Source organism: Dipodomys spectabilis, unplaced genomic scaffold (genome assembly GCF_019054845.1).
Source record: "Dipodomys spectabilis isolate Male_0828 unplaced genomic scaffold, ASM1905484v1 ptg000231l, whole genome shotgun sequence".
In the NCBI taxonomy this organism is placed as follows: Eukaryota; Metazoa; Chordata; class Mammalia; order Rodentia; family Heteromyidae; genus Dipodomys; species Dipodomys spectabilis.
This window is the reverse complement of record NW_024870908.1, coordinates 6,252,530-6,263,146: the sequence shown is the minus strand read 5'-3', so window position 1 is coordinate 6,263,146 and position 10,617 is coordinate 6,252,530. Positions and strand designations below refer to the sequence as shown.

At 48.2% G+C, this 10,617-nt stretch overlaps 1 protein-coding gene across 1 annotated transcript; it reads right to left on the bottom strand.

Annotated features, from left to right (window-relative positions):
* Positions 1-2,850: 2,850 nt before the first annotated feature.
* On the bottom strand, positions 2,851-10,427 carry Nmral1 (NmrA like redox sensor 1). Its single transcript, XM_042698309.1, is given in 6 exon segments — positions 2,851-3,866; positions 4,992-5,182; positions 5,662-5,911; positions 8,331-8,569; positions 9,848-9,957; positions 10,305-10,427. Coding segments are annotated over 5 exon segments (900 nt in total). The 5' UTR covers positions 9,888-9,957; positions 10,305-10,427; the 3' UTR covers positions 2,851-3,686.
* Between the last annotated feature and the right edge of the window lie 190 nt (positions 10,428-10,617).

Sequence of the window (10,617 nt, the reverse complement as noted above, 5' to 3'; positions counted from 1 at the left end):
GAGCAGAAAAGCTAAGGGACAAGCTGGGCACTGGTGGCTCATGACTATAATTCTAACTACTCAGGAGGCTGAGATCTGAGGATCATGGTTCTAAGTCAGCTGGGCAGGAATGTACATGAGATTCTTAGCTCCAATAAACTACTCAGAAAAAGCTGGATGTGGTGTTGTGGCTCAAGTTATAGCGCACTAGCCTTCAGCAAAAGAAGCTAGACACTGTATCCAGGCCCAGAGTTCATGCCCTCCGACTGGGGGAAAAAAAAAAAGGTGTTGTCCTCTGTCTAGAAGGACAGCATTGCTGCTGTGAGGCCTCCTCAGGTAGAAGTGCTATACAACATTTACAGACTTCTGCTTTCATGTTCATTTCTACATGTAGCTTCTAAGCGTTTGATTCCAGACTTCTTTGTGCCCTCTGAGCTAGTGTGCAATATGGTATATTTAAAATAAAGGTGTTTCAGGGCTAGGGATGTGGCTTAGTGGTAAGAGTGCTTGCATGCATCAAGCATGCATCAAGCCCTGGGTTTAATTCCCCAGTACCACATAATCGGAAAAAGCTGGAAACAGTGCTATGGCTCAAGTGGTAGAGTGCTAGACGTAAGCAAAAGAAGCTCAGAGACAATGCCCAGGCCCTGTAGTTTAAGCCCCAGGACTGGCAAAATAAATAAGTAATATATATATATTTTTAAAGGTGTTTCTAGGCCTGTGACCTCTGGGGATTACAAATAGGGAGAAGGTACATGGCTGTTCAGCCTTTGCTGCAATCTTAGGAGGATCCATTGGGACAGGTATAGTAATGGAGTGGACAAAGTGGACTCTTGGGGAATTAGCCTTCAGCTCCTGCCTTCTCAGGCCTTTGCACCCTTCCCCATCATCAAAACCCCTCAGCAGACTAGAATCCTTTTCACCAAGCATAGTGGCTTGGTGATAGGTTTGTAATCCTAGCCCTCAGGAGGCTGAGGCAAGAGAAGCATGAACGAGTTCCAGGCTAGCCTGGGCTGCACACAACCAACAAAAACCAGAACCTTTGCTAGTCCCACAAGCCTTGCCACCTCTGTGCCAAAACTGCCCTGGCCTATCCTGCTGTGTATCCTTGGGCTGGCTCTGAGGCAGATGAAAACATCTCTGATGGTTTGTTTAAATACTCTTGCTTGTTAAGCATCATTAAACATATACTCTGTTGTTATATCTTCTAGCTAGAATTCTGCTTGTTTAGCATGACACTCTTTTTTTTTTTGGGTCCGGTCATGGGCCTGAACTCTGGGCCTGGGTGCTGTCCCTCAGCTCTTCAGCTCAAGGCTAGCATTCTACCACTTGAGCCACAGCGCCACTTCTGGCTTTTTTTTCCTGCTTATCTGGTGCTGAGGAATTGAACCCAGGGCCTCATGCATGCAAGGCAAGCACTCTACCACCGAGCCACCTTCTCAGCCCCAAGCATGACACTCTTAAAGGGTCAGGATCTTTACATAATAGAGTAAGGTAGATTTACAGTCATGTGGCCAAGGACATGGCCAGAACCTGTGTCTATACAGTGAGAAGAGGTACAGACCAGGTGCCCTGTCTGTTGGAGTCACCTGTTCCTCCTCCAGCCTAAGGGATTCTTGGAGATTCCAAACCCAGTCCTGTGAGATTGGCCTTTCTAGGAGAACCAAAACATTTGTTTTGTTTTTTTTTGCTGGTCCTGGGACCAGCACTATCCCTGAGCTTCTTTTGTCTCAAGGCTAGCATTTTACCACTTGAGCCATAGTACCATTTTCAGCTTTTTCTGAGTAGTTTATTGGAGATAAGTCTTACCAACTTTCCTGCCCAGGCTGGTTTTGAACCAGGATCCTCAGATCTCAGCCTCCTGAGTAGCTAGGATTACAAGTGCGAGCCACCAGTGCCTGGCTCAGATACGAGGCTTTTACACAGGGATCTTACTAACCTCATCTCTCCGGCAATAACGCTGTTGTGATATCTTTCACATACCTTAAATTTGTATATTATGAAGGCTTTTAGTTCACATTGATTGAACATCACCAATTTTAGAACTCTACAAAGAAACCTTGTGTGGGTTAGCATTCACTCATTCTTGGCTCTCTGGTGCCCCCTAGTCTCTGATGGTTCCTTTTCTATTTTCTGTGTGTGGACTTGCCTGTTCTGGACATTTCCTATACATGTGATCCTTTGAATCTGACTTCCTTCAATTAATGTTCTTCAGGCTTATCCATGCTATAGAATGCATCAGAATGTCATTACACAGTATAGTAAAAATAATCCATTGTATGGCTTTTTTTTTTGGTCTGTCTTGGGTCTTGAACTCTGGGTCCTGGGTACTGTCCCTGAGCCTCTGTGCTCAAGGATAGTGCTCTACCATGAGCACAGCGCCACTTCCAGTTTTCTAATGGTTTATTGGAGATAAGAGTCTTACAGACTTGCCTGCCTGTGCTGGCTTTGAACTGCGATCCTCAGATCTCAACCTCCTGAATAGCTAGGATTACAGGCATGAGCCACTGGTGCCCGGCTTTCTGGCCTGGTCTTTTGCAGCCCTGGTGTCAACTGTGTCTACTCTGTTTCTATGTGGCTTTCTCACCATATAAACTTCTCAAGGCTGGGGCTGGGAAGGTAGCTCAGCGGTAGAGTGCATGCCTTGCAAGCATGAGGCCCTGGGTTCGATTCCTCAGCACCACATAAACAGAAAAAGCCGGAAGTGGCCCTGTGGCTCCAGTGGTAGAGCACTAGCCTTGAGCTGAAGAGCTGAGGGACAGCGCCCAGACTGAGTTCAGGTACCATGACTGGCAAAAAAACAACAACAACAACAAATAAACTTCTCAAGGCAGAGGGTATAACTTGTTTTTTTGTGTCAAGGTTGTATTTAAGTTGTCAAGGAAATGCCTGTTTTCTAGATGTAGAATAAATCTCATGGGGATGCTGCTCCTTTTATACCTCAGCTCATAGGTCAGGGTGGAGTTTGATAGTGATTACACAAACTCATACACAGGTTAACATTCACTTACCATGGAATCTCAGCAGGTAACTTGTGCTCTTCAAAAGGAGCCAAGTTGGAGTTGGTTCACCACAATGGTCTTTGCTGTAGGCAGCACCATTGTCCTGTGGTCTACAACTTTGCCATCCTCCCTCCCACCCTCCTGACTATTGTGAAAGTTCTGTCCATCTTGGGCTATACCAGACACACAGAAAGGGAAAAGGAGAGGGGTTTCTAATTTTTTCTTTCCCTTCCAAGTCTGTCACTATTCAAAATAAATGTGCAGATGGCCACTGGCTCTGGAGATGCAAGGGGTGCGTACAGGGTGTTGTTGATGCTGAGGCTCCTCTTTGTGCCTAGTGCACATCTAACATCTGTGCGTCTCTTTTGGCCAGGGTGGAATACTCCACACGTAAACATTAACGTTTTCTTCTCTGCAGTTACCTTCTGGCTAGCCAGTTCTCCCATTTCCCCTTTATTTCAGGGAAGAGAGAGAGGCTTCCCACACCAGCCATTTCATGTCTCCTGCTGGGTTTTTCATGCTGTCGGTGCCCAACAGCTGCCACTCCAACCCACGTCCCAGAGACAGAGCCCTTTTCTTTTTGAAACCATCTGTAAGAACAATGGCTTTGTTTCAAAAAAAAACAACAACAAACTTGTACACAGGACAGATGATTGTGCCTCTAAGCCTCCCCACACACACTAGAGGGGCTTCCAGATAGGCCGGTCACAGCCGGGCAAAGTCCCCTTTGTGCTGCTCCAGCCACTGGTCTAGGGTCTGGGCCTTGGGGTTGAGGTGCAGGGTCAGCTCGATGTTTCGGTCGGGTTTCAGGGCATAGAAACGGAACATGTTGGCTAGGTCACGGGCCCCAGGGAAGCCAAGTTTCTCATAGTCCTCAGGAGTTGTCTGGAAACAGAAAACCCATGTTGCTCCATCTTGTCTCCAATGTGGGGAGAAGCTAGACCTGCTTCCCACCCTGCCCCCAGTCGCTGTTGGCCATAGTCTGCAGTCATGTGAAAGATAAAAAGTTTGGAAGCCAGTATCCCTGGAGATCTATTTGATATTAGTTGGTTTAGATCTTCTTTCAAAATCATAAAATGAAAGCCTTTCAAAACAGTAGAAAATGCAACATCACTTTCTAGCTCAAAAGTCAAAACGGTTGCCTTTCCCTACAGAAGTGAATCTCCAAATCTTCACAACCCTGACCTAAGCCCTCTTAAAAAAAAAAAAAAATGTAACTTGACTCCTTAGTGTCCATTTCAACGTTTCCTTTGAAAGTGCTAAGAAAGCTCTAATACAAACTACCATGTTAATCCTCAGCCACCCATGGGGATAGACTGTATTTACCCATTTATGAATAAGGGAGGCCAGGGACTTAGCATGCTCACACATTGGTGGATTAGGGCTAGAACCTGGATGTGAATCTAGAAGCTTGGGCCCTCCACCCCTCCTTTTCCCTCTGTGGTTCTGCTTAGGTCTGAGTGGGAGCTGCAAAAACTTGGTATTTTTCAGTTTCTTACATGAGTAGTAGGTCCTACTTTCTAAAAAGAAACAAGGCACTCAGGGGTCTGAACAAGAAGCCTGAGGGAGCCAGGCGCCGGTGGCTCACGCCTGTAATCCTAGCTACTCAGGAGGCTGAGATCTGAGCATCATGGTTCAAAGCCAGCCAAGGCATGAAAGTTTGTGAGAAAAGTGAGGATAGGGGAACTTCCTGTTTTACCCATTCAGGCCCAGTGCAGGACAGGTCAGGCCTTTGTCCAGCCAGGACTGCTGTCCATTCTTGCAGAAATCTCTATCGCCCACCTTGGTCAAAACCTCTAAGGCAAAAATTTCACTCTGGCGACACTTAGCTCCTAGCAACAGCATGACACAGACATTCACCCTGACTGTGAATTTAGATTTGCCTTGTTAAGAGGGTTGCATAAACCCTACAGACTCCTTTCTCACAAACCCCCAAAGGTTCCTTTGGGATTCAAGTGGCCCTGCCTGGCAGGAGCTGGAACACACAACCCTGGGGAGGGGACAGCCCACCTTGGCATGGTGTACAGTCTTGCCGATGTGCCTGGTGAGCAGTGTGGCATACTCCTCGGCAGTATGCCTGCAGGTGCTGAGCCCGATGTTCTGCCCCACGTACTCTTCTGGTTTCTTCAGCAGGCTAAGAACCACAGGACCGAGGTCACTCACAGCCATGCCATCCATGGGGACGTCACCCATGGGTAGGTCTGTGGGGACAGAGAGATGTGCTAGCAGGGACAGAGTACCTCTGTGGGGGTTGGGACTGGTTTTCTCAGCAGTCAGTCCTCTAGGAACCTGCATCCATCAGCCTGGTCAGCGTCCAGGTGTGATGACAATAGCACTTCAGCATCCACCAGTCTTCCTCACCCTGGAAAAGGGGTCTGTCCAAATCACCCAGGAACCCAGGGGGATGGAGCCCAACAAAGAGACATAAATTCCTGGCAGTAGTTCTGCAAACTACAAAGGGCCATGCCAGTGGCCTACTAGTGGTTCCAGATTCTACTTTCCATGTGGGCAGGGCTCCCCTAGCTCTCTGCCAGTGCTAGTGCCCGCACGTGAGGATGAGCTCACACGTAATGAGAGGGAGTCAGGGCCTGCACCCAGGACTACCCTGATGACAAGTTATACCTCCCAGCTACACCTGCAGCTTCACAGGGTGAGAACTGTGAGTTGTGGGGGAACCCACCCAACAAGTAGCTCTTTCCATCTGGGGCTCGCTGGGGCAGGAAGTAGGAGAGGAGGTTCTCAAAATAGCAGGGCAGCCGCACACTGGTCATGGGAACGCCGATGTCTCGAAAGTATTCCTCCACCTCCCCTTTGCCATCGAAGTGGCCTGCTGCCAGCTTCCCTGCCGTCAGCTTCTTAATGTTCTCCAGGCCGCTGTAGACCACATAGTGGAGGCCCAGGCGCTTGGCCAGATCTGCCAACAGCTTTCCCTGGTGGACAGGAGAGATCACAAGATTAAGACCCCACTGGTCAAACTCAGCAATGAGCCCTGCTGTTAAGATTATGTGACCATCTCTGAAAGAAATCTGTGAAACCTAAGGATCTTTTATTTTATTTATTTTTGTTGGTGTGGGGCTTGAACTCAGCCTGGGCACTGTCCCTGAGCCTCGTTGTGCTCAAGGCTGCGCTCTACCACTTGAGCCACAGCACTACATCTGGTTTTCTGGGATAAGAGTCTCACGGACTTTCCTGCCCAGGCTGGCTTCAAATTGCGATCCCAAATCTCAGCCTCCTAAGTAAGGATTTTTTATTTTGAGAGAGAGTCACTGGAGATGTCACTAAGGATCTTGAGATGAGATCATCCTAGATTAACCATTAATCCAATACAAGTGACCTTACAAGAGTCAAAGAGGCACTACTGGCTCTTGCCTATAATTCCATATGCTATGCAGAACTGAAGTTTGAAGCTAATCTGGACGGATAAATCCATGAGACTTTTTAATACATTTTTTATTGTAAAAATACCGTACAGAGGGGTTACAGTTACATGAGTAAGGCAATGAGTACTTTTCCTATCAAGCATTGTTACCTCCTTTGTTTTTCCCCTACCATCCCTTCCCTTCCCACCTCCCCAACTCCCCCCCCCCAAGTTGTAAAGTTCATTTTTCAACATAGTGTCCCATGAGACTCTTATCTCCAGTTAACCAGCAAAAAGAACTGGAGGAATTGTTCAAGTGATAATGCTCCAGCCATGAGCAAAAAAAGCTGAGCAAGAGGCTCTGACTTCAAGCCCCAGAACTAGAAAAAATAAATACTCTTTATCAAAACAAATACCAGGAGGTGAAAATATGTTTTGAAACATGGGCAAAGGGAGGGGGTGCCACAGGAATGGAGAGAGGAAGGGTGAGTAACTATAGTCATTATAGTCAATACACATTATATAACTTGGGAGGGAAAGGACAGGGAAAATGGAAGAAAATGAAGAGGGGGGGGGGTTGGCCAAGAAGCATTGTACTCATAACCTGACTTAAGGGATTATAGCCCCTTTGTACAACTATTTAATAATGCTAATAATTATAATAAAAGTCAGGAGTTAGGCATGGTAGTTATACACTTAGAATCCCAGCTATACAGGAGATAGAGCTAGGATGACCATGGTCAAAGGCTAGCAGAGGCCAAAGTTAGTTCAAAACCCTATCTCAAAAACAAAGCTGGCTACAGTGTCTCAAGCCTATGATCCTAGCTACCTGGGAGATGGAGATCAGAAGATCTCAGTTCAAGACCAGCCCGGGCAAAAAAGGTTCATGAAGTCTCATGGAGTTCATGAAGTCAAGAAGGAGTCCCATCTTGACAATGCTGGGCGTTGGTAGTGCATACTTTTCCTCCTGAGCTATAGGGTAAGCACAGTGACTGGGTGCTTAAGTGTACACCTGCACAAATAGGATGACAGTCCAACTTGGGCATAAAGCAAGACCCTATCTTGAAGACAACTCAAAAAGGAATAAGAGAAGACACATGAAGAGAAGACCATATGAAGACAGGCAGAAGTTGGAGTGATATAGTCACAAGCCAAAGAATGCCTGGAGCTACTGAAGGTGGAAGAGGTGAGGAAAGATCCTCCCCACCTAGGGCCTTTGGAGAGGGAGTATGAGTATGCTGTGATTTTAAACCACACAAATATGGCAGGGTGCTGGTGGCTCACGCCTATCATCCTAGCTACTCAGGAGGCTGAGATCTGAGGATCATGGTTCAAAGCCAGCCTGGGCAGGAAAGACTGTGAGACTCCTATCTCCACTAAACCACTGGCGCTGTAGCTCAAGTGGTAGAGCGCTTGCCTTGAGCTGAAGAGCTGAGGGACAGCATCCAAGCCCAGAGTTCAAGCTCCATGACCACCATCACCAACAACAAAAAAAAAAATAAAAAAAACACAAATATGGTCATTTGCCACAGTAGATCCTGGATGCTCACACAGGTTTTCAAGGATTACAATGAGATTTGGTTGGGTGCCCATGGCCCACACCTGTAATCCTACCCACTCAGGAGGTTGAGATCTGAGAATCAAGGTTTGAAGCCATCCTGGAAAGGCAAATGTATAAGACTTGTATCTCCAACTAACCACCAAAAAGCCACAAATGGAAATATGGCTGAAGTAGTAGAGTGCTAGTCTTGAATGAAAAAAACAAAGGGACAGTGCCAAGGTCCTGAGTTCAAGCCCCAGAGTCAACACACACACACACAATTTGTTTTACCCAGAGACTGTCCACTCTGTTGTGGTCTCCATGTAGTTTGCCTCCCAGGGTTCTGGTGCTAAAGGTTACGGGTGGTTTGAGAAGACGAAGGCCTGCAGTGCTTGGCTCCTAGCAAAGCAGATCAACTAGGGTCAAAGATGCCTCTCCCATCTGCCCTCACCTGCTTGACCTCCAGTTCCTGGCTGCAGTTTTCCCAGTAGTTGGTCACGATGAAGGTGGCATGAGCCCCGGTCAGAGCCAGCTCCATGCTGGCCTCATCACTCTGGTCTCCCTATACTACTTCTGCACCCTGCTGTTTCAGCTCCTTCGCTGCTCTCTGCCCAGGGTCCCGGGTCACTACTCGAACCCTGAATGTTCCATCTTCCAGGAGTGTGCGGGCCACTGAGCCCCCTTGGGCACCTGTGAAGAGTCAGAAAACTTCCAGAGTCACTACTGACAGTCCTGAGAAAGCAGAGCTCAGAAGCGACTGCTGCACCACAGCAAGGAGCTGTGGTGTATTCACATATAATTCACTTAGCATAACATTTACCTTTTCAGTCCTGGGGATAGAACCTATGGTCTGTAAAATACTAAGTAAGTGGGCTGGGAAGGTGGCTCAGTGGTAGAGCGCTTGCCTTGCATGCATGAGGCCCTGGGTTCGATTCCTCAGCACCACATAAGCAAAAAAAAAAAGCCAGAAGTGGCGCTGTGGCTCAAGTGGTAGAGCGCTAGCCTTGAGCTGAAGAGCTGAGGGATAGCACCCAGGCCCAGAGTTCAGGCCCCACAAACTGGACCCAGCCCCCCCCCCAAAAAAAAAGATTATTAGGCAAATGCTCTAACACTGAACCACATCCCCAGCTCAACAACCCCAACACCCTTTAGTTGGGGTTGTTTGTTTCTTGTGGCATGGCCTCTGTATGAAATTAAGGCTGGCCTCAAACTGTATTATCTTCCTGCCTCAGCCTCCTCAGTGTCAGGAGTATACTACCAATGTTTTTTTCTTTTAATGTACAGGGTAGTGCTTTTCCAGGCCCTGGGTTCCATACCTGGCACAGAAACCAAGTTTAAAAAGCCTACAAGCAAGCAGGCCTGTAATCCTAGCTACTCATAAAGATGAGATCTGAGAATTGAGGTTTGGAGCCAGGAGGAGCAGACAATCCAAAACTCTCATGGCACCAGCCTAGGAAGAAAGTTTAATAAGGGACAAGGCCCTGAGATCAAGCCTTCAATATCAGGGGATTTAAAAAGCAAAGTAGTAAATAAAATCCTTATTCTACTTGTAAATTAATATGTTGAACTGAAGCCATTTGGTACAACTAATTTCTTAAGAAAACACCATTTAAAAAAATCCCTCATAGGTGTAGCTCAGTGAAAGAATTTAGGTTTAGCTGTGGTAAGTCTTGAATCTGACCCCTAGCACGCAAAAAGAAGAAAATACACACACACACACACACATGCGTGCATGCATACAAACACACAAAAGGAAAAGTGGGGTGGCAAGATAGTGTTTACTGGGGGATAACCCCAGAAATTTGCTAATTGATGGAAGAGGGGCGTAGGAAAATACAATTTGGTATCCTGTACATGTAACTTTTTTTTAAATCTAAAAGTCATCTGCACTCAATTTCTGCGCCTTGGGTCTCTGCAGACCCAGGATAGAGCAGCTGTGGCTCGCGCAGGCCTGGCCCGCCGGCTCACCTGTGGCTCCAAAAACCACCACCAGTTTCTGGTCCGCCATGAAGGGCTCCAGGCGAGGGGCGAGGTCCCAAGGCTGAAGTGGCCGGATTGCAGAAGTGGAAATAGACGATCTGGACGCAGAACCGCCGGAGACGCCGCGTGCGCACCAAAGAAGAGCGGGCTGGTGGTTGCAACCCCGCCCCCTTTGCCCGCCCACCACAGGACCCCGCCCACTTCCGGGCACGCCCACCGCCCCTCTTTCCGGCCAGCGAGATCTCCACCTCCCTCGCAGCTGGCCAATGGGAAACGCCCAATGGGAAACGCCCACTGGGCGGGGCCCTGCCTGGGCACTCTGTGCACCCCGCCCGCCAGCCTGCAGCAGAGCCCACTGCCGACGGGTGGTTCTGCCCTGAGTGAGCTGCCTGACCCACTCCAGCTCCCACCCATCCTGGCAGAGCCCCCGTAGGCCGCGTTGTACCCGAGAATCCCCCTCCAGTTCGCGGCTCCTGGACGCCCGCAGTCCTTGTCTTGAGCATGGCCCTGCACGCCGCAGACCTTGCTCTTCCCCACATATTGGCCCAAATGGTTTGTCCGGATCCTGGCCGGATGCAAACGTGTTTGCGCAAGCCTGGAAAAATCTTGCAAATCACTTCTTCCTCTAGTGCACGTGTCGGGGAGGCTGCCTGACCTGAGGCGGGACGAAAAAAACAAACAAAAAAAGGAAAGGAAAAAAAAAACCCATTGCGTTTTCTCTCTTACCGCCAACCAAGCCTGTGGCTATAACTCTTAAC